At 39.7% G+C, this 24,452-nt stretch overlaps 1 protein-coding gene and 1 non-coding gene across 2 annotated transcripts in view; one reads left to right on the top strand and one right to left on the bottom strand.

Annotated features, from left to right (window-relative positions):
- The window catches only part of COL6A6 (collagen type VI alpha 6 chain), a 115,071-nt gene extending 100,829 nt beyond the window's left edge, over nt 1-14,242 (bottom strand). The window contains exons 1-7 of the mRNA XM_068545896.1: nt 14,165-14,242; nt 11,258-11,845; nt 9,363-9,983; nt 7,716-8,276; nt 6,002-6,559; nt 2,433-3,008; nt 29-598 (exon numbers count right to left, since the gene is read on the bottom strand). Coding sequence (XP_068401997.1) covers nt 29-598; nt 2,433-3,008; nt 6,002-6,559; nt 7,716-8,276; nt 9,363-9,983; nt 11,258-11,845; nt 14,165-14,231 — 3,541 coding nt within the window. The 5' untranslated portion in view covers nt 14,232-14,242. The remainder of the gene's footprint in view (nt 1-28; nt 599-2,432; nt 3,009-6,001; nt 6,560-7,715; nt 8,277-9,362; nt 9,984-11,257; nt 11,846-14,164) is intronic.
- An 8,465-nt stretch (nt 14,243-22,707) lies between these two features.
- On the top strand, nt 22,708-22,921 carry LOC137766856 (small nucleolar RNA U3). Its single transcript, XR_011074390.1, has one exon. It is a non-coding gene; the product is annotated as a small nucleolar RNA U3 (small nucleolar RNA).
- Nucleotides 22,922-24,452: the final 1,531 nt, after the last annotated feature.

The raw sequence follows: 24,452 nt of genomic DNA, 5'->3' as shown, positions 1-24,452 counted from the left end.
AAACACGAAGGACACTTTCAATACTCACTGCTCTCACCCCCCGAGGTACAGATGTTGCGAACGATCCTCTTCTTGACCTTTTTCAGTTCGTCAAAGTTGTGAACTGTCAGTTTTTTATCGGCGGTCCCGGTGATCTGAACGAGCTGCTGGTCATCCACATCCCCTATGCCCACGGAGTAAATGTTGATCCCTTTGTGTCTCAGCTCTTCGGCGGCCTGCGCCACTTCGTCTTGGGACTGGCCATCTGTGAGGACCAGCAGCACCTGCGGGGTACCTGTGTTGATCCGGCTGCCCATGTCCGGCTGGAAGTAGTGCCCTACCTGCTGGAGAGCAGAGCCAATGTACGTGTATCCAAAGATCTGCTGGATGTTTTCAATCTGAAAGGAGATCTCCTTTTTGCCGATGAAAGTTCCCAGTGGAAACTCTGGCCGGTAAGTGTGGCTGAACTGGGCAGCTCCTATACGCACTCTGTTGACACTGACATCGAAGTCTTGAACGACAGATGCCAAGAATTTCTTCATCTTCTTGAAGTCATCTGGATGAATGCTATTCGAACCATCCATGAGGAACACGAGGTCTACTTTTTCAATTTCACAATCTACAAAGTACACAGCAACAAAATCAGATTTTTATTCTTTCTCTAACCCAGCAGAAGTCAAACGTTTCCAGCTACAGAGAAATGCTATTTCTGAAGGTGGTTTCTTAGCTTAAGCCACCCTGTGGTCCCATTAATTGGAGAGGAAACAAAAACAAACAATTGGTTATAAAGGCAGCATGAGGCATATACAATCCCCACGTCCTTTTAGGCTTCTCTTGGCTTCTCCATTTGGTCTCACACCGAGATGTCAGAGAAATGGGTGTGGTGTCACAGAAATATTGTTCTCACCTGCAATCTAGCTTTAACTCTTCCAGAAAGCTCAGTGACAGTAGCAGCATAGCAAGAAAAAACACACCTCCATTTAGGGATGCAAACAAGAGAGAGATGGTCTGTATCATTGGCTTGGCCTTGCTGGCCAGTTGAGCCAATAAGTGCTTTTCTAGTTTCTTAGGGCAAATTGAGCTTTGAGAATCATGACTTCCAGACTATATCTAGTCAGTTTTGTTTCTTAATCAGCCCACTTTCTGGTGTATACAGGCAAAAATGTCTACTTGAGAAAAATGTTTTTGAACAATGCACTGTGGTTTAGAGAGGCTTCCCTTGTCTTAACACAGCAAATTAACAAAAAGAATGTGAAAGGCCATTGCCAGTGAATGAGTTATGCTTGGCACGAGCTCATGTGTGTTCCTTAGTCTTCTGGAAAGCATTATCATTTCCTTGAATTCCCCAGAGAGCTCACCATTGACCTAACTTTATTAATTCTCATTTTAACCTCAGAAAATGTTAAAGGTGTCTGAGATTCCTGTAGCCGAGATAAGCAAGGAAGAGATAAAATATAGAGTAAACAGATCCTTCGGGAATTGGTTAGTTCATTAAATTCCTTTGTTTCAGTGCCCAAGGGAAAACCTTCAGTATAAAAATTCAATTTCAACTTCTACAGTGGACCTGAAAAGGGCAGATTGATTTTTAGACATTGGCCAACAGAAAGTAAGAGATTCATCCCAGTTTTCAGTGAGATCCAGATGGATTTTGTTAGTTTTGTGAAAGAAAAAGACAGTAGCTGCATTCTCAGGAGGCAAGGCATGTGAAAAACAGGAAAGTTAAATAAATTTTAAAAGGAACTGCACCAAGATATTGAAATCCTTGATTAATATTTATTCACCTAATAAAAAATACTTGGTATTTTTAGTAAAGCACATCCTAATAGAAATACTAAGGAATTTTAATAAACCACAGTCTCCCTTCGAAACAAAAGTGTAAAGTGGCAGCTTAATGAATGAATGAATGCATACATACACACATACATACAGCAATGCAATTTCCAGCTGCTGGAATAGAAACACAGCATCCAGGGCAAAAGAAGTCCTGCTCACACTCTTCTCTGGAAACATCTGAGGCTAAAACCGAGTGCTTAACATTGGGCTCCATATTGCAAATGACCTTGTGCCATAACAGAAATGGGTGAAGGCACAGGGGACTTCCAGAATGGAGGAGAGAGGACTTCTAGCAGTGGTCGCTGGTTCTTAGGAAGAGAGGGATTTGATTTCTTGTGTAAAGAACAAGAAGAAGAACTAGTGGGTGAAAGTGCATGTAAACACATTTGTGTTCCAATAAATAAAGCCTGTTCGAAATGGCGAATTTTCCATCGTTGGAAGAGTTTTAGCAGAAGTGAGTGGGAATGTTGTGGAAGGCCAAATGAAACATCCTTGATGTCTTTCCAACCTGAGATTCCACAATGTGGGAACTTCTGCAGAACCCTCAGTGCCCCTTCTCTTTGGTTTCTCCCTTATTTGGACCTCTGCTGATAATTAAATACTTAATGGACGAATCTTACCTACTTTTGAAGAGTTACACACACTGGCGGACACATCTGAAAATATCCCCTTCAGACCTCCAAAAGTTTCCACGAAGAAGTACTTGTCACTCGATCCTGCCATGGCCAGCAGCTCCACGGGGTTGGCACCAGCGATCCCCACGGCCAGGACAAGGATGCCCTTGTCCCGCAAGGCCTTGGCTGTGGCATTGAGCTTATCGGCATCATGGGATTCCCCATCGGTGATTACGATGAGGACCTGGGGGACCCCCTTGTGCAGGCGGCTGCCCCGGGCTTCAGTGAACATGTGGTCTGAGAAGCCCAGGGCCTTGGCGGTGTAAGTGTTGCCCCCCATGGGCTGGTCATTTTGGAGCTCCGAGATCACCTCCCATTTTGTGCCAAGCTTATCCAGATAAAACAGCACCTCTGGGTCATCCGCGTACTTCAGAGCCCCAAACCGGACATGATTCTTGTCCACATCAGCTTTTTTCACCAAGTCAATCATGAAGTCCTTCATGATATTATACTCATCATGGTCAATGCTGCCAGAGTTGTCAATTACAAACACGATGTCTAAAACTTCAATGCGCTTGCATTCTGAAGGAGGAGGAGAAAGGAAAACTGGACGAGATTAGCTTGCACATCATGCAGGACTCCCCTCCCCCATCTGTTTTTTAAATGCCAGTGTCTCCTCTCCATAGGATCAAGCTGTACATTGGCATGTCCGCTCCCTGGACAACAGACACAACACACATGCATTTGTGCTGCCAGTACATGGTAATGCTCATGTAGGTGGCTTTTAGGACAAGGCAGATGTGACGTGAAGCCTACTGCAGGGGTTGGGAAGGGAGTGGGAAGGTGGGTCACAGGATCATCAGGGATAAACATGTCAAGTGCTTTTGGACCAAAAAAAAAAAAAAAATCAAAATTCCGAGGGAATTTTCCTGTGTAAGTGGTACATTCAACATGTGCTTTCATTTACGTTAATTTGTTTATTTTTTTTAAGCCACAGGGATCATGAGATTTTATTCTTAAGATGAACCTTGGGGAAATGACCAGATGAAAATGAATTTGGCAACACTGTATAACTTTTTCATGATTAACTTTTCAAGGTTACATTTTCTCCCTTTTTGACTTTCTTAAGACATTATCTGTTTTCATGATTGGGCCTCGTCATAAAAATAAGCCCATTTCACACTTGGCCCAACCAAGTGGTCCTAGCATGACTTCGCGTTAACTTTTTGAATGTGGGGTCAATGCCATGGAAAAGTAAAGCAGGAAAGACCCAGTTAGTCCATGTGTGTATCACATTCTAACTCAAGGTACAGAGTTCCAAACTCCAACTCACTCATTCTGGAGAAGTGGAATTGTAAGATGGTGAATGATTTAGTCTCTATGTAGCACCATCTCTCTACAGGCTTTAGGAAGGTGTGTTCCAAATGTTAACTCATCCATTCTGGAGAAATGGACTTGTGAGAGGATTCCCCCCACCCCCTCCAAGGCTCACCACATTCCCTTCCTTGACAGCCTCTTTATTGCTCCGTGGTAGGGCTGTTGCAAACCCTAAAGCCAATGCACTTTTCCCCTAACTAGAGACCATGTGTACAGAGCCGTAACCAAATTCTCCAGAAAGTCTGGGTCCACACAAGAAGAAACTATGTCCCTCTGGCCTTCGGCTGCCCAGGGGACCTGCTTGGATTACCCAGGGGGCTGGGGGGTAGACTGCTCAGTAGCTGGCACCCTTCAAAAAGGTCAGATTTGTTCTGGGTGGAGTTACCAGGACATGCAATCCAGGTGTATTCCTCTTGCCACAAAACATAGACCGCAGTCACCAAGACTTCCAGTGGGGGTTGACCAGAACTGTTATTTGAACAACAGAACAATGTCCCTCTTTTCCTTCAAAATTCCATTAAGATCCATCTCCTTCATAGAGGTTTTTCAGAATGCCCCTGTCGTCAAGTCCCATGGGTCGCAGTATAAATCAGTCTCTTATTTCTGCTGAACCTAAGTTTTATCACCTCCCTTACTCTGCAGTCTCCTAGGAACACATTGGTGACTACCCTACTTATTTCCTTGGAAGCATCCATTGCTCAAGTTCATATATTTTATTCCTCCTTTATAGGATTTAATAAATATCAACATGTTTTTACAAAGATTATCTCATTTTATGTAAGTATTGATTTTTAAAAATTGCAAAATGAACAAACATGTATAGTGGATGTTAGGTCAAAGGGGAGACACCTTGCCCAGGAGGTTATACCCCTCTATTGCCTGTCTCAGTGGACCACACATAGCCCCTAAACTCAGATTATACAAGGCTGAGCCCCTGCCTCAAGGTGGAACCGACTCTGTGATGTAATTCATGCTTCAGTGCTCCCCGTGGGATGAGGCTGAAGCTGGACTCCAGCTGAGACCACCTCCTTGCTTAACTCTTACCCATGCCCTATGCTGCCTTCCTTACTTCTCTTCTGAAAACACCTCCTCAATAAATCAAAAAGTCTACAAATAATGAATGCTGGAGAAGTGTGGAGAAAAGGGAACCCTCCTACATTGTTGGTGGCAATGTAAATTGGTGAAGCCACTATGGAGAACAGTGTGGAGAGTCCTTAAAAAACTAAAAATAGAGCTACCGTATGATGCTGCAATCCCACTCCTGGGCATAAATCCAGAGGTAACCATAATTCGAAAAGATACATGCACCCCAATGTTCATAGCAGCACTGTTTACAATAGTTGAGGCAAGGAACAACCTAAATGTCCATATATATAATGGAATATTACTCAGCCATAAAAAGAATGAAATAATACCATTTGCAGCAACATGGATGGACCTAGAGATTATCATACTAAGTGAAGTAAGCCAGACAGAGAAAGACAAATATAATATGATATCACTTATACGTGGAATTTAAAAAGAAAAAGATACAAATGAACTTATTTACAAAACAAACTCAGAGACAGAAAACAAACTTATGGTCACCAAAGATGGGGGGGGGGGGGAAGGGATAAATTAAGAGGTTGGGATTAAATATACGCACTACTATATATAAAATAGATAACCAACAAGGACCTACGGTATAGCACAGGGAACTATACTCAATATTTTATAATAACCTATATGGGAAAATAAACTGAAAAAGAACATATATATGTATGTATGTATAACTGAATCACTTTGCTGTACACCTGAAACTAACACGACATTGTAAATCAACTATACTTCAATAAAATTTTTTAAAAAGGAAAAGCAATAGATAAATAAATAAATAAATCGCTTCCACAAGAACCCCTGACTCAGCTTCTGCTTCTAGGGAACCAGACCTAAAATCCAGTATGATACTATTTTCCTTAAATGGAGGATTCATCACCCTAGTGCTTTGTCTACAAAAGGGAAAGAATCTAGGTGGATCAGAATTGTTCCTTACGGTTTAATTTAACAGTTCTGTTGAGGAAACTTTCCTTTCTATAAGCAGGTCAAAAGCCACTAGGATACAATGTTCAAATAGTAGTCTGCTTAGTTCAAGAAACAACGACTAACATGTATGTGTGGCATTTGGATAATCCCCCTATAGTGAACATGCCCACGCCTACCTTCACGGGGGCTGCATATTCCAAAAACAAGGTCGTCTTCAATGTGCTGCAGAATGTCAAAATTCTTAACATAAAAAACCATCTCTGGCCTCCCACTGATCTCCTCAAGCTGGGTGACATTGGAGCCAAACACCCCCACGGAGTAGATAATTACGCCTTCTTGCCGAAGTGCCACTGCTGGGTCCTTGACTATGTCCTGAGCCTCACCGTCCGTGATGAGGATGAGGAACTTCCTGACGTTGGGCCGGGCCCCCTTGGCAGGGCTGAAGTACTGAGACACGAAGGTCAGGGCGCTACCGGTCAAGGTAGTTTCTCCAATGTGAGCCATTCGGTCTATTGCATCTGAAATTTCCCCCTGGGACATATATCTGTTGAGCTGAAACTCCTCCTTATTGATGTCACTGAACTGGACTACACCGATTTGCACCCTATCTGCCCCAATCTGAGATTTGCTCACCAGGTTTTTCATAAATGTTTTCATTTTGATGAAGTTTTCAAGTCCTATACTGCCAGAACTGTCCACCAGAAACATGATGTCGGCCTTCATCTCTTTGCAGGCTACACAAGAGAAAGGAGATGGGTTATTCAAGTTGGCTTCGTGTAAAAACATTAAGAGTGAACAGGAAAACCCAAAACACAAATAATTCTATATGTAAGTTAAGCATGTACTTAGTAAGGGCTGTTATCAGGTAAATAATGCATTGAAGGCAATGAGAGGGAGCCTATTCTCTTTGTTATTTAGTAATTTGCTTTAATATGTAACTCAGGGTTTCTCAACCTCAGCACTACTGACATTGTAGGCTGGAAAATTTGTATTGTGGAGGGCAATCCATGCACTGTAGGATACTGTAGGATGTTTAGCAGTATCCCTGCCCTCTACCTGTTAGATGCCAGTAGTGCTGCCCCAGTTATGACCACCAAAAATGTCTCTAGACATTGCCAACTATTCCCTAAGGGGGCAAAATCACCCCTGGTTGAAAACTACTGATCTAACTCTAGAAGATTTCATACACGTTTTATCAAAACGCAGTTTAAATAAACCTGTAGTACTCCTTAAAATCAGAAATCATTCGATCATATTACACAGGCAGTGTCTAATCATAGATCTATCCTCACAGGGATTTGTGGGGAGAAGCTAATTAATACTTATTAGAAGCTAATTAATTAGCACCCCCTAGTTATCACCACCAAAATTGTCTCTAGACATTGCCAACCATCCCCTGAGGGGGAAAAATCACCCCTAGTTGAAAATTACTTACCTAGCTCTAGAAGATTTCATACAAATTTTATTAAAAAGCAACTTAAATAAATCTGAAATATTCTTTTTATGCTTCAGATAATAATAATTAGAGCAACACTATAACGGGCCCTTCATTTTGTTCTGGATAATAAACAGCTCCACGAGTCAATGAATCTCAGCTTGGTCATTTATGCTGTTTCTGCACACCTGCAGCATCAAACACTGCAGGAAACAGATGCAAATTGTTACGTATAGGATGGATAAACAAAAAGGTCCTACTGTACAGCACAGGAAACTATATTCAATATCCTGTGGTAAACCATAATGGAAAAGAATATGAAAAAGAATGTGTATATACATATAACTGTACAGCAGAAGTTACACAGCATTGTAAATCAACTATATTTCAATTAAAAAAAAAAATACTGCAGGAAAGCAATTTGGGAGCTGAAGTCCAAAGGCAAGGAGTCCTACCTTCTTCGGCACAGATTTCTTGAACAACCTGGTTTCTTATGTCTTTCAAGGCATCAAAGTCATGCACATAGTACACCCTCTTCTCCTCGCCTGCGATTTCTCGCAGCTGTGTCTTGTTGGCCTCCTTGACCCCGATGGCATAGACATGGATGAGCTCCTCTCTCAGTCTGTTTGCGGGCCCCAAGATGCTGTCCTGGGACACGCCGTTGGTCAGGACAACAAGGTGGCATGGCACTCTGTTTTCCCGCTGCCTCTTTGCTTTCTGCAGCAGCCCCAGGGTGAAGTTCAAGGCTGCGCCTGTGTTTGTGTTCCCGCCCAGCTGCCTGATGTTCTTGATGGCGTTTCCCACATCATGCTTGTTGGTGTATTTATTGATCTCAAATTCCAAGTCCCAGCGGTCAGCATACTGGACAGCCCCAACTCGCACCTTCTGGGGAGCGATGTTGAACATCCCTACAACCTCTGAAAGGAAGGTCTTCATTTCCTGGAAGTCCGTGGCCTGGGTGTTCCCAGAGCCATCGATGAGCAGATAGATGTCTGCTTCCTCAGTGTCCACACAACCTAAAATGCAACACAAAAACTGAGTGTGGCATTGGGGCAAGTGGGACAGAGACACAGGGGCAGGTGGGAGGAAGGGCAAACACCAGCCTTGTCAGACAGAAAAATGGGAAACAGTTTCTCCGTGTTAAAGACCCAAATGAATTGTCTGTGACAGTTTGAGATGATTTACATCAGGAATCAGAGTCAATCTGGATGTAGTAAAAGATCAGAAAGAAAACATGAAGATGTTTTTTACAAGTCACTTCTCTTAGCAGGGAGTAACTGCTTAGCAAAATGTTAAGTGGTGATTTGCGAGCTAGAGAAGGTAGCATTTAACTGGACATGGTGGACAAAGCGCTGTCTTTCTTGAAATCTTGAACAAAGTGTTTACTCTTCATCCACTCCTGGTCAGTTAACACAACCAGGGGTATTGTCAGTGGCCTTATTTATGTCAGGCAGTGACACTTCTGTAGTCGACATGCTCTAAATATTTGTTGAAGGATGCAGATATATATACGTATTGCATGCACACACATAATTTATGAAAAATACATGTGTATGTATGAAATATATGAAATACATTGCTCTCTGTCTCTCTCTAAACTCACTGATACTAGAATAGCACCTCCCAATAAATTCATTACTCTGTCCTCAATCCAAATCATGCTTCCTGTTTATTCGCTAGATTGGAATTTGAAGCTGAGGGAAGAAGAGGAGGGAGAGAAAAGTACACACACACACACAAAAAAAAAAAAAAAGAAAGGAAAGAGCAAGGAAACATGAGAGGCAAAGGTGAAAAAGGAAAAAGTGCAGAGGGGGAAATAACAAAGGAAGGTATTCTGGAGTGTTGAGAAGTAACAAAGAATCCAAGTAAAGCTGTGCAAAAGAGCAAATAAAAAAAGAAATCCCTTCTTCCCATTCCAACACCTCAATAGCTTTTATTCTCCTCCAATTTACATTTCCTATTATCAAGTTAAATTAAAAAGTCAGGAACTCACTCTCCCTCCCTACATCATGCCTGCCAAGCCCTTTTGTAGACAGAACACTTGCAAGACAAGAAAAAAGCGAAACAATGGGAATAATCCTTCTCTCAGCAAAAGGCTTTACCAGATTTGAGGGTTTCAGTCCTTTCGGAAATGACAGAGACTGTGTGTGTGATATGGTTCCGCAATTTCTTTAGAAACGTCTGGTTGTGGGCAGCCAGGTCGGAGAAGGTTTTCAGTTTGGAGACGTACTGCTCGGCAGGGTGAGATGCGATCTTCTCCAGCTGGGTGTCGCTGGCCCCCTCTATGCCCATGGTGAAGATGGTCACCCCCTGGCGCCGGAGGTTCACAGCAGCCTTGGTCACGTTGTCCTCAGACGGGCTGTGGGTCACCAGCACAGCTATCTGTGGTACCCCCTGATTCTTCCGACTGCCGTGCTGCACGCTGAAGACCTCCTTCCTGATCTTTCTCAAGGCAGCTCCAGTGTAGGCCTTCCCGGCCTGGGGAGAGAGGCTCTGTATATCCTGGAGAACCTCTGACTTGTTTATGCCACTGCTCAGTGCGTGAATCACCTTCGTCTCATTGCTATAGGCCACAAGGCCAACCCTCATGCAGTTTTCCTTGATGTCCAGAGCAGATACACTTCCTTCCAGGAATTCTTTAAGATAGTCAAAGTCCTCCCAGCTGCCGTTGACGGACATATCCAACAGGAACACAACATCTGCCACAGAAGGGCCTTGGCAAACTGTGGGCAAGGAATGAACAGGCAGAGTTTCAATTCAGCATCTCTGCTCAGCATTAAAATACACATAGAACTCAACCAGAACTTAGTTATGCCCTTAAACTTAGTTATGCCCTTAAAGATGGAAGAAGGTGTACAAAATGATTATGAAGCTGAGATCAGAGGCTCCTGGGTTCAAAGGTGGTAGCTTAGCTAATCTTCCAGCTCCAATTTCCATACCTGTAAAATATAGGTAACCATAATATTGATCTCATAGAGTTGTTATGGGGATTAAATGAGATCATGTGTTTAGCATGGGGCCTGGCACATAAAAGTCACTCAGTGAACAGAAGCTACTGCTATTGTATTAAAATCACTAATAAAATCAGTAGTTATAGTCCAAACATTCTTAAAGGATGGTAATGGAATAGCAATTGACATTCCAATATTTTATTTGGGAAAGATGCTATTAATAGGATTCCCATATTTTCATAGATTGCTACAGGAAAAGCAGCGTTCTCCAGTATCAATAGACAGTTATATATGTCATCTCACTCAAACTGACTTAACCAGACATAATGTGAGTTTCTTACATCACTTGTTTGGACTTGTACACTTTGAGCAAATTGTTTTTTACTGGCTCTCTCCTGCCCCTCTCTTGAATGATGTTCATAAACTCTTGGCCCTTCTTGCTAATAGGAGAGTACAAGGGGACAGACCAGGACAGCAGGTTGGAGTTGGAGCAGAACACAGGGAAGCTAATTTAGAACACAGCTGCAGGAAGGGGCAGAGCAGGACTGAAACCACACAGGCGTGGCTCTGACTCCAGACTGCAGCCTCGTCCAGGGCCAGGTCACATCACCTCTAAGAGTGCCCGCAAGTTCCTCTCTGCAGAACAGAGGTTTTGGACTTCCTGAAGTTGTTTCGAGCTCTAACATCCTTTGATGACATTATATGGCTTCTGGAGCCAAGGATTTCTTTAGGAGCAAATCGACCTTTTAAATGAACCAGGAATAAAACTACATAGCAACTGAAGCCCAGGAAGAAAGCTCAGGCAGCTGGGTAGCAGGGTGGAGGCAGCCTGTGAATGATGAGCAATAAGTGAAACATGGAAAACCAAGGCTCACCAAGTTCACTGGATTTAAAAAGGCCACAATCATTCCACATGCAGAATTTAACATCTGAAAATGCAGCCCAGCTTTTGGGGAAGGGGATGTTCATAGAGTCTCCATCCTCTCTTCTTGTTGATCTTCCAAAAGCATTTTATCATCATGCCTACACAGGCACCCTGAACCCACCTTCCACAAGAATGTCATTGACTGCTCCTTCCTTGTACTGAGCCGCATCCTTGAGAATCTGCGTCATGTTTTGGGAGAACGTGCTGAGGTCTCGGACCGTCCGGAGGCTGTAGTGGAACTGGCCTGTGGCCATGGCCTTCAGGGTCTCCTCGGATGCCCCCTGCATCCCCACAGAGATGATCCTCACCCCTTTGTTACGCAGCACCTCGGAGGCCTCTTCCACGGCATCCTCGGACTCGGCCGAAGCCAGGACCACCAGGATCGGGGGAAACTGTCTCCTGTCCCTCCCGTTTGAGAAGTAGGTCGTGTGCACCTCCCGGAGAGCATTCCCAATCCGCAGGGAGCCACCCAGGAACATGAAGTTCTTCTTGAGGTGGTTCAACATGGGGCCTCTGCTCTTGAAGGTGCTGAGCTGGAATTCTCCGTGGAGCCCGTCGCTGTACTGGGCCAGGCCCACATGGTACTTGTGGGCCTCTATGGGGAGGCTGGTAATCACTTTGTTGATGAACGTCTTTACAAACGGGAAGGATTTAATTCCCACGTGGTCAGAGCTGTCCACCAGAAACACCACATCGGCATACTCAGGGCCTACAAACCCATAGACAAACACAAACAAAGCAAACTTCAAAAATTTACTACCAAGTTTAATGCCAACCATATGGGAAAAACATTACTTCCCTCTTTTGCTTGTATTTGTAATATCTTTCCAATGCACTGAAAATAATACACATTCTCTCAAGAAAAATATTGTTTCTTGGGCTGATTCTTTATACACCCTCTCGTTTGAACTGATCATGAAATTAAGCATCACTTTTGTAAGGAATTAAGTAGAAATAGGTAAATATAAAGAAGTAAAAAATCATGGGTTTTTATATGTTTAGCGGATAATGTCCCCGTGTCTTTTTTTTTCTTTCAGAATTTGACCTCAATTTATATCAACAGGATAAACATTTTCATTGAGAATCTAATCAAATTTGTGTGAATGGAGAAATCTAAAAAATAGCCTTTCATTGTGATTTCCACTTAAGCAACACAACAAGTGATCTGATTAACTTATAAACATATTAGTTTTGTATTCAAAGTGTCAAATTGGTGAAGTTTAAAAAAAATCCTAAAAATCATAAATATGAGATTGCATTAATCTATCTTAAAGTTATTTACAATATTTTTTGATGAGTGGGCATTATAATTGGTAAATTTATTCTCACAAATGTAAAATGTGATAGAAACATTAACATTAACATTCCTACCTTAAGCTAGGAATAGGATGAAACTTTTAATTTCTATTAAGAATATAATTTTTATAGAGGAATACAATACTTTGCTGAGCTTTTAAGGCTTCATTCGATGCCAGATTCAATGCTAGGTATGTAAAATTATATTTTTATGTGATAGAGAGTTATTTGGTTCAAGCACAAAATATCATTCACTCATGGTCTGTCTGCTGGTTTGAATTCAGAGCTCTTACCACTGTTCTGTAAGATCCATTTCTAGTCCAGGGAAGGGAGGGAAATATTTGTGTGTGTCTGGATGGTGTATGTTTAAGAAAATACAGTGTAATTGAACAAGCAATGTGAGTCCTGACTTTGTTATCAGCTAATTCTTCCAGCTCTGTCAAGCCATTCAGTATACTTGGGCCTCAGTTTCCTCATATTTAAAATGAGTAGATTCAACTAGAAAACATCTAAGGTCTCTCCTCACTCTGAGTTTCTGATTATCTGAAATAGTCACAAGATAAATTCTAATCAAATTAAAAGAACTTCGATCTTTTCCTGTCTACAACTGCGAGGAAATCAGCTTTGGCACCCCAGCATGTTACTTCATTCTCTTTAGAGCAGTCTGATCGAGGCATAGTGGACAAAATCATTCTTTCTTTTCTTCTAAACAACCTGATTTCAACCAGTTTGAGATTGCTTCGATGATCATATAGCCAGCAGCATCTCAGGGGAAAAACTAATTGAGGGGGGATCAACATCTTCCTCCAAGAGAAGGCTGTAACCCCTCTGAGGACTGTCAGGTGAGTACTGCCTAGGATGGCTTGACTTGTGACCAAAAGTGACCTTTCTATTCATGGACAAATCCCCACATTTTGTATGGAGAAAAGAAATGTAGCCACTGGCACAGGAGGCATATTTAGATTCTAACCAGGCCCATCACTATATCTGAACCACAGAACAACTGGGGAAAAAGCATTGCCTTTCTTTAGAAAGCTTAATAACAGGCCTAGTGAGACATCAAAGGAAGATGTTTGCAGGGCAAAGTCTAATCTGTCTCTCCAGAAAACTTGCTTCCAAGGTCAGAGTCCTTGAGAAAACTGTAAAAGTCAATCTAGGTGGCCCTGGACATGAAGCGACCAATATAAGAACTGATTATTTAGGAGGTGGTAGAGGCTGTGAAGGCTTGGCCAGTGTTTTGACTTCAAGTCCACTGGACATAGATTGCTGACAGTGGATGGCTCTGAGGCTCTCTCTTCAGGGTAAAAGCACTTTCTTTACAATAATCAGACACTCAGTTTAAATTGGAGCAAAATCTGGATGCTTAACCAAGACAAATGTTTCGCCACAAACGAATTAGAAAGAGACATTTCAAATTTTCCAGGCCTGAACCTAATGTTAAAAGAGAATTTTCATGCAACCTCCCAGAAGACCTAGAAGGAGTTGAAACTGAGGACAAGAAAATAGCTCTCATATCTTCCTATTGTGAACAAGGAATAAGATCCAGAAACAAATGATCTTCAAAGGAACACAGGGTGACATCAAAAGAAATTGAGCTGCCACTCCCACCCTTACCATCATCAAAATCAAAACAAAGCAAAACAAAACTCTTAACTTTTAAGCAAGTCAAACCCATATATTATTTTCCATAATGAAAATTAAGGAAAAGAATTCTTTTCATTTTTTTCCTTACCAGAATGTTGGTTGACAGAAACGTGGGAACAAATTATCATAAGGAGCAAAGTGAGCAGCATTTTCATATTATAACCTGAAAAATCACCAACTTGAAATCTGAAAAGGCAAAAATATAAACATCTAAAATTATTGTGGATATTATTTGGAAATCAAGACTCAAACACATATGAGCACACAAAATTATATAGTAAATTGGGTGCAACAGAAGACAAGGAATTTCTGAGGTTCCCTGACCTTCGGCTCTGTGAAGTGCCTTGGAGAAAAATGAACCGTCAACATTTACAGAATCACAAAAGCTTCTCCTGGTCCCCAGACCCTGTAGAAACATGAGATTTTAGATTGTCAATGGAAGCAGCCAGATGCATTCTAGTTCCACCAATATTATGTGTTCCTACTAATCAATTTTCCTATAGCCTCGTGTCACCCTCTGTCTACTCATTGCCAAGACAATTCAGAGTTCACAGTTGGGACACAGTCTAAGAGCTGATTTGTAATTCTTCCATCATGAACATGTAGGTGTGTTTCATACTTGAGAAGTATTTCTAGATGTGGTCAAAATTCTCTTTTCTCCTTTTCCTACATGATTAGAAAGGTAAATATTTCCCTTTATTCTTAAATTTGGGAGAAGACATAAAGAAATAAGTAGTGACCCTCTATTGCTGAGCCTGCGCGTCTGGAGCCTGTGCTCTGCAACAGGAGAGGCCACGATAGTGAGAGGCCCGCGCACCGCGATGAAGAGTGGCCCCCACTTGCCGCGACTGGAGAAGGCCCTCGCACAGAAACGAAGACCCAACACAGCCAAAAGTAAATAAATAATAATAAATAAAATTAAAAAAAAAAAAAAAAGTAGTGACCCTCCATATTGCATACGATGTCTTGGTCCTCAGAATGACGCAATTGGTACCATTTTTATTCCAACAATCTAGAACTGCATGAAGCAAAGTTTTCCAATTCTGGTTTGGCCTAAAGCATTTTCAGCCACCTTGAATTATTCATTTCATGGGATAAAATAGGATATTGAAGATATTGACAATAAATATTTCAATTAAGCAGGTTGGGCTCATTCATTCACTCATTCATCCATTGAATAAAAAATGAATTGATCCGTGTTAATAAACTACTATTTCTCTTTCTTGCTTAATTCGTACCCAAACGTGTATTTGATACAAATGGCTGTCTCATTCTTTGTCAGGCAGCCTCCTATTGTGTAATATTTCACCCTTTCAGAAAAGGGACCTTTGCCATGAAAATTCCATCCCCATTTCCTCATCTACTCCATCGTCCCTCTGACATTCTGGAATTTGGGACTTGTTCTATTCCTTCATAGGAAGCCTAGATGATTTAAACTTTTCAGGCTTTTCAGTCAATTTATCCATCCTATTTCAGAGGAAATCAGTAAGCTGGAAGGGGCCTTTAAGAGGTTGTTTTTAGTCCAACCTTTCATTTTAGAGGAACTTTGGTCCCAAAGTGGATTGTCCAAAGTGAAAACCAAGTCATACTATGTGTACAAATTTTCTACTAATGTGTATAACAATAATAACAAAGTCTACCATTTGGTCAGTCTTGACCATGTTCCATGCCCTGTGCTAGCAGCTTTATACTTGTTCTCCTGTTTGATATCGATAGGAAACCTAGAAGCAGGTCATATTATTGTTCCTATTCTGCAGATAAGGAAACAGATTCATAAAGGGGAATGTGATTCAAGGTCACACGGATAAAATGGGCCACAGTTCAGATTAGAGCCCACATCTATCCAATTCTAAAATCTGGACTCTCAAACTTAGTTCCTCTGCATCCCAAACTCAGTATTATTTTTAAAATTTATTTTATTGAAGTATAGCTGATTTATAAAGTTGTGTTAATTTCTGCTATATAGCAAAGTGATTCAGTTATACATATATATTCTTTTTCATATTCTTTTCCATTACGGTTTATTACAGGATATTGAATATATTTCCCTATGTTATACAGTAGGACCTTGTTGTTTATCCATTCTATACATAATACCAAACTCAACATTATGAACACAAAAAGTGTCTCCAAGTTTTTTGGTTCTATGTCTTTTTTTCTAAGTATTAGGGGTTACTGGTATTTGTTTTCATGCCTTTTTATTTTTGCTTTTCAAACCAGGGCTTTATGCTCTTCACTTCTTTTCTGTTTATATTATGAACTTTATAAATGAGTGTTATCTTTAGGAGTTATGAGAGATAAGAGACTTTAGGTTACTCCATAGGATAAACGCCAAAGATGGGAAGAAATAGTACTGAATGGAAGTTAAAACCTGGAAAGAAAAGTGAGGGTTACGTAAGGCCACAATAGTCCCAAACAGTATGCAGCATCCAGAAATTTCCCCATGCAGGTGGTCAATACTACTGGTACATTAAGAGTTGAGTTCTTTGGGATAGCATTTTGTAAAACAATTTTTTTAACATCTTTACTGGAGTATAATTGCTATACAATGGTGTGTTAGTTTCTGCTGTATAACAAAGTGAATCAACTATACATATACATACATCCCCATATCCTCTCCCTCTTGCGTCTCCCTCCCACCCTCCCTATGCCACCGCTCTAGGTGGTCAAAACGCACTGAGCTGATCTCCCTGTGCTATGCGGCTGCTTCCCACTAGCTATCTATTTTATATTTGGTAGTGTATATATGTCCATGCCACTCTCTCACTTCGTCCCAGCTTCCCCTTCCCCCTCCCTGTGTCCTCAAGTCCATTCTCTATGTCTGCATCTTTATTCATGTCCTGCCTCTAGGTTCTTCAGAACCTTTTTTTTTGTTTTTAGATTCCATATATATGTGTTAGTGTACGGCATTTGTTTTGAACTTTCTGACTTACTTCACTCTGTATGACAGTCTCTATATCCATCCACCACACAACAAATAACTCAATTTCGTTTCTTTTTATGGCTGAGTAATATTCCATTGTATATATGTGCCACATCTTCTTTTTCTTTATAATAATACTTTCTGTATTTAATTACTTATCAAATCCTATGTAGTTTTTTTTTTAAACAACTTTATTTGAGTATAATTGCTTTAAAATACTGTGTTAGTTTCTGCTTAATAACAAAGTGAATCAGCTATACATATACATATATACCCATATCTCCTCCCTCTTGCGTCTCCCTCCTACCCTCCCTAACCCACCCCTCTAGGTGGTCACAAAGCACCGAGCTGATCTCCCTGTGCTATGTGGCTGCTTCCCACTAGCTATTTTACATTTGGTAGCGTATATATGTCCATGCCACTCTCTCAATTCGTCCCAGCTTACTCTTCCCCCTCCCCATGTCCTCAAGTCCATTCTCTACGTCTGTGTCTTTATTCCTGTCCTGCCCCTATGTTCTTCAGAACCTTTTTTTTTTTTTTTTTTTTTTAGATTCCACATATTTGTGTTAGCACACGGTATTTGTTTTTCTCTTTCTGACTTACGTCACTCTGTATGACAGTATCTAGGTCCATCCACCTCACTATAAATAACTCAATTTTGTTTCTTTTTATGGCTGAATAGTATTCCATTGTATATATGTGCCACATCTTCTTTATCCGTTCATCTGTCGATGGACACTTAGGTTGCTTCCACGTCCTGGCTATTGTAAATAGAACTACAATGAACATTGTGCTACATGACTCTTTTTGAATTATGGTTTTCTCAGGGTATATGCCCAGTAGGGGGATTGCTGGGTCGTATGGTAGTTCCATTTTTAGTTTTTTGAGACACCTCCATATTGTTCTCCACAGTGCCTGTATCAATTTACATTTTCACCAACAGTGCAAGAGGGTTCCCTTTTCTCCACACCCTCTCCAGCATTTATTGTTTGTAGATTTTTGGATGATGGCCATTTTGACCAATGTGAGGTGATACCTCATTGTAGTTTTGATTTGCATTTCTCTAAAGATTAGTGATGTTGAGCATCCTTTCATGTGTTTGTTGCCAATCTGTATATTTTCTTTGGAGAAATTTCTATTTAGGTCTTCTGTCCATTTTTGGATTGGGTTGTTTGTTTTTTTGATATTGAGCTGCATGGAGCTGCTTGTAAATTTTGGAGATTAACCCTTTGTCAGTTGCTTCATTTGCAAATATGTTCTCCCATTCTGAGGGTTGCCTTTTCGTCTTGTTTATGGTTTCCTTTGCTGTGCAAAACGTTTTAAGTTTTATTAGGTCCCATTTGTTTATATTTCCATTTCTCTAGGAGGTGGGTCAAAAAGGATCTTTCTGTGATTTATGTGATGGAATGTTCTGCCTATGTTTTCCTCTAAGAGTTTGATAGTGTCTGGTCTTACATTTAGGTCTTTAATCCATTTTGAGTTTATTTTTGTGTATGGTGTTAGGGAGTGTTCTAATTTCATTCTTTTCCATGTAGCTGTCCAGTTTTCCCAGCACCACTTATTGAAGAGGCTGTCTTTTCTCCATTGTATATTCTTGACTCCTTTATCAAAGATAAGGTGACCATATGTGTGTGGGTTTATCTCTGGGCTTTCTATCCTGTTCCATTGATCTATATTTCTGTTTTTGTGCCAGTACTATACTGTCTTGATTACTGTAGCTTTGTAGTATAGTCGGAAGTCCAAGAGCCTGATTCCTCCAGCTCCGTTTTTCTTTCTCAGGATTGCTTTGGCTATTCAGGGTCTTTTGTGTTTCCATACAAATTGTGAAATTTTTTATTCTAGTTCTGTGAAAAATGCCAGTGGTAGTTTTATAGGGATTGCATTGAATCTGTAGATTGCTTTGGGTAACAGAGTCATTTTCACAATGTTGATAATCCAAGAACATGGTATCTCTCCATCTGTTTGTATCATCTTTAATTTCTTTCATCAGTGTCTTATAGTTTTCTGCATACAGGTCTTTTGACTCCTTAGTTAGGTTTATTCCTAGGCATTTTATTCTTTTTGTTCCAATAGTAAATGGGAGTGTTTCCTTAATTTCTCTTTCAGATTTTTCATCATTAGTGTATAGGAATGCAAGAGATTTCTGTGCATTAATTTTGTATCCTGCTACTTTACCAAATTCATTGATTAGCTCTAGTAGTTTTCTGGTAGCATCTTTAGGATTCTCTGTGTATAGTATCATGTCATCTGCAAACAGTGACAGGTTTACTTCTTCTATTGAAATTTGGATTCCTTTTATTTCTTTTTCTTCTCTGATTTCTGTGGCTAAAACTTCCAAAACTATGTTGAGTAATAGTGGTAAGAGTGGGTAAGCTTGTCTTGTTCCTGATCTTAATGGGAATGATTTCAGTTTCTCACCACTGAGAACGATGTTGGCTGTGGATTTGTCATATATGGTCTTTATTATGTTGAGGTAAGTTCCCGCTATGCCTACTTTCTGGAGGGTTTTTATCATAAATGGGCATTGAATTTTTTCAAAATCTTTTTCTGAATCTACTGAGATGATCATATGGTTTTTCTCCTTCAGTTTGTTAATATGGTATATCACATTGATTTATCTGCGTATAGTGAAGAATCCTTGCATTCCTGGGATAAATCCCACTTGATCATTGTGTATGAATCTTTTAATGTGCTGTTGGATTCTGTTTGCTAGTATTTTGTTGAGGATTTTTGCATCTATGTTCATCAGTGATACTGGCCTGTAGTTTTCTTTTTTTGTGGCATCTTTGTCTGGTTTTGGTATCAGGGTGATGGTGGCCTCGTAGAATGAGTTTGGGAGAATTCTTCCCTCTGCTATATTTTGGAAGAGTTTTAGAAGGGTAGGTGTTAGCTCTTCTCTAAATGTTTGATAGACTTCACCTGTGAAGCCATCTGGTCCTGGGCTTTTGTTTTTTCGAAGATTTTTAATCACAGTTTCAATTTCAGTGCTTGTGATTGGTCTGTTTATATTTTCTATTTCTTCCTGGTTCAGTCTCAGAAGGTTGTGTTTTTCTAAGAACTTGTCCATTTTTTCCAGGTTGTCCATTTTATTGGCATATAGTAATATGCAGTTTCAGTTGTTACTTCTTTTTCATTTCTAATTCTATTGATTTGAGTCTTCTCCTTTTTTTCTGGATGAGTCTGGCTAATGGTTTATCAATTTTGTTTATCTTCTCAAAGAACAAGATTTTAGTTTTATTGATCTTTGCTATCATTTCCTTCATTTGTTTTTCATTTATTTATTTCTGATCTGATCTTTATGATTTCTTTCCTTCTGCTAACTTTGTAAAAAAATTTTCTTGAAGCCTTTAAATGGAATGCAAAATCTGGTGTGCTATATGGCTATACAATGTGGAAGCCCAGTGGAAGGGGCTCTTGAAGTTCTTATGTGCCTTGTTTTGTGTGTGTGCCAAACCACACAAAGGACTAGTATGGAGAGAGGGGGGAATAAATCTCTAAGTTGATGCTGGGGAGGCTTTGGTTCAATTTTACCACATCAAAACATGGATGGATTGCCTATGGATTTACATACTAAAATTTTTTAAATATCTCAATATTTAAAATAAAAATTGTAAATACTCAAAGACATGAGGGGAGAATGAAGGAGATACATATATAAAGTAACAACATAAAACTTTAATTCATGGCACACCTCAGCTTAATATAACAACAGTCAGATTGATTGCTTCTTATTATAGAAACACTCTCACTCTCAATGGTACAGATCTCTTTAATCAGAATTTTTAGTACTCCATTCATTCTGATTCAAGCAAGCTGAGGCTAATACACTTTTCCCAGAAGTTATACGCTATAAAAAGCCTTTTAAAAAATTTGAATCTCTTAGCACAATACCCTCAAGGTCCATCCATGTTGTTCCAAATGTCAAGATTTCATTATTTTTTTTATGGCTTAGTAATATTTCATTGTATATATACATCTTGTTTATCCATTCGTCTATGGATGGAATAAGACAGAGAAAAACAAATACTGTCTGATTTCACTTATATGTGGAATATAAACAACAAAACAAATGAACAAACAAAACAAAATTGAAACAGACTCATAGGTACAGAGAGCAAACTGGTTATTGCCAGAGGGGACCTGGGGGGTGGGGAATGGATGACACAGGTGAAGTGGATTAAGAGGTACAAACTTCCAGGGATGTAATGTACACACACATAGGGAATATAGTCAATAATATTGTAACAACTTTGGTACAGTGGTGATCATTTCATAATGTATAAAAAATATCAAATCACTATGTTGTACACCTGAAAATAACATAATATTGTATGTTAATAATAATCCAATTAAAAAAAGAAAGTGAAAAATATCTGGATCTCTGTAAACTTTCTGTCAAGAAGGAAGAATGTTTCTAATTTAAGCTACAGCTGCAAAAGCAATACAGGCACCCAATACTTGGCTTCAACCCCAGAATGTTTAGAACTTGTGCAACACCTCTCTTAAGGCTATTAACAACCAGGGGCTTCGGGGAGACCTCTGCCCCTATGAGCCAATTCATAATCTAGGACATGTCTTTGAAAAAATATTAAAAGCCCAGAAGGGATACAAAAATGACTTCAGCAGAATTAAGATAAACACTATTTCTTTCCTTTAAAATAAGCATGCAGGAAACATCATTTCTAAGTACCGATTTTACGTTTCTTCAGAAACATGAATATTGTCAGCTTTTGTATTGTAAGAAGCAACACGGAATCTGAGCCACAAAGTTCAAGATAAATGGTTTTTTGCTTAGTAAACCCCTCATCTCTTTACTGTTTCCCTTCCTCCCTTCTCGGAAGTCAAAAGGTAAAAAGAAAAATGTTCAAAGTGAGACTTCATTTCATATTGAAATGCTGCGGGATAAATCCTTGGCACACAATGGTAACAAATAAACATTGGATCAATGATGGTGAGCAAAACAAAACACATGAGCAAGCACTCGCCAGCCAAGCCAGTTTCATAGTTTTACTGTTCATGTCACACTTTCCCCCAAATGCATTTTCTGGAACCACAAAAAGAGGCTGTATGAGGATCATATTTGAACAAGTTCATGCAGGTGACCTTGACACTGTAAAATGCACACTCTTCTGTGTTGAGGGGTGCTTGGCTCAGCAGGAAGAGCACAGGCTATACAGTCTCATGACCTGGCTTTCACGTGGTTCCTAAACTGTTGTGTGACTTTAGGTAACACCACTTCACTTCTGTATGATTCTCATCTAAAGCCCAAGGACTACATTCTCTCTAAATTCTAGCAGCTCCACACACGTTAACAGTTATGTGATCTAACAAATAGTACTAGAAGAAAAACAAACAAACATGAATAATTTAGCCAAAAGCACACTGAAATACTGAACTCACATTTTGAAACAATCCCATAGAAGAAGCTGCCCCCAGACAGAGCCCCTGCCGGTCCTCCATAGGAGGGGCCCATAGCAGCCACAGAAGGAGCCTGTCTTGACTATTGATCCTTTCCATGTCTGAAACTGCTGGAATCCTCCCAGACCCCACGACATAAACTTAAGAGAACTAAAATTCCAACAAGGCAAATCTACTAGGAACGGAGTGCCCAATTTAGAAGTTAGAAAAATTACAGAATAAATCTAAAAGTACTTTAGGGATACTGAAGTACTAAAACTTTGAGCAGAAATCAGCAAATTAAAACACAAAGGTAAAATACTTTTGGAATCATTTGTGTATTTCGTTACTAGACAAGTTTCTCTGAATGTGTAGAGCACCCGAAACCACAAGGAAGAGGTATAGCATTCTCTCCTGAGCGTGAAGCCGGCTCTAGGTGTTGCTTCTGCAACTGCCATTAGCCAGTGATAATCCTTCTTCTCTTCCTTTGGGAGAGTAAGAGGGAGAGAACGCTGTCTGAGTGGATTTGAATGAGAAAACAAACAAACAAAAAACAAAGATAAAGAGGGAGGGATAAATTAGGAGTTTGGGATTAACATAAACACTCTACTATATATATAAAATAAACAACAAGGACCAACTGTATAGCACAGGGAACTCTACTCAATATCTTGTAATAACCTATAATGGGAAAGAATCTGAAAAACAAATATATATATATATATATATATATATATATATATATATATATATATATATATATATATATATATGAATCACTTTGCTGTACACCTGAAACAAACACAACATTGTAAATCAACTATACTTCAATTAAAAAGAGAAAGATAAAGAAAATTAAGTTTTGAAAACACCAACCTCACAATAGACTGATCAAAAAAAGAAAAAGAGAGAGAGAGAGAAGACATAAGTTGGTAACTGTATAAAAGAAGACATAACTATACATAAGGCAAAGACTTTTAAAAAATTGAAGCAGTAGTTTAAAATATTCACAGGAAGAAAACCCCAGGACAAGATGGATTTATTGCAAGTTCCACCAAACTTTTAAGGAACAGATCATCTGAATCTTTTACAAATTATTTCAGAGACTAGAAAAAGATGAATATTAGCCTTTTCATTTATATGGAACCAGTAAAATCTTGATATGTAAACCAGTTAAGGGCTGTATGAGAAAGGGAAATTAAAGGCCCATTTTACTCATGAATATAAATACAAAAAAATCCTAAATAAAACATTAGCAACTCAACTCCTTTAGTGTATAAAAAAGATAATACACCATTATCAAGCTGGGTTTATCTCAGGTATGCAAGGATGTTTTAAAATTAGAAAATATATTTTTCCAAAGAAAAAATGCAGATGGCCAACAGGCATATGAAAAGATGCTCAACATTACTAATCATCAAGGAAATGCAAATCAAAACCACAATGATATATCACCTCACACTCGTTTAGAACAGCTATCATCCAAGAGAACACAAATAACAAATATTGGTGAGGATGTGGAGAAAAGGGAACCCTTGTACACTGTTGGTAGGAAGGTAAATTGGTTCAGCCACTATGGAAAACAGTATGGAGGTTTCTCAAAACACTATAAATAGAGCTACCATATGACCCAGCAATTCCAGTCCTGGATATATATCCAAAAAACAAAAAACCAAAAAAACAAAAACACTAATTCAAAAAGATACATGCACCCCAATGTTCATGGCAGAATTATTTACAATTGTCAAGACGTGGAAGCAACCTAAGTGTCCATCAACAGATGAATGGATAAAGAAGATGTGGTGTATATATACAATGGAATACTACTCAGCCATAAGAAAGAATGAAATTTTGCCATTTGCAGCAACATGGATGGACTTGGAGGGCATTATGATAAGTGAAATAAGTCAGACAGAGAAAGATAAATACCGTATGATATCACTTGTATGTGGAATCTAAAAAATACAACAAAATAGTGAATATAACAGAAAAAGATGCAGACTCACAGAATAAACTAGTGGTTACCAGTGGCAGGGGGGCAATATATGGATGGGGG

This window comes from Eschrichtius robustus, chromosome 6, assembly GCF_028021215.1.
Source record: "Eschrichtius robustus isolate mEscRob2 chromosome 6, mEscRob2.pri, whole genome shotgun sequence".
NCBI lineage: Eukaryota > Metazoa > Chordata > Mammalia > Artiodactyla > Eschrichtiidae > Eschrichtius > Eschrichtius robustus.
Note: the sequence above shows the minus strand (reverse complement) of the source record. Positions and strands in the feature narration are given on the sequence as shown.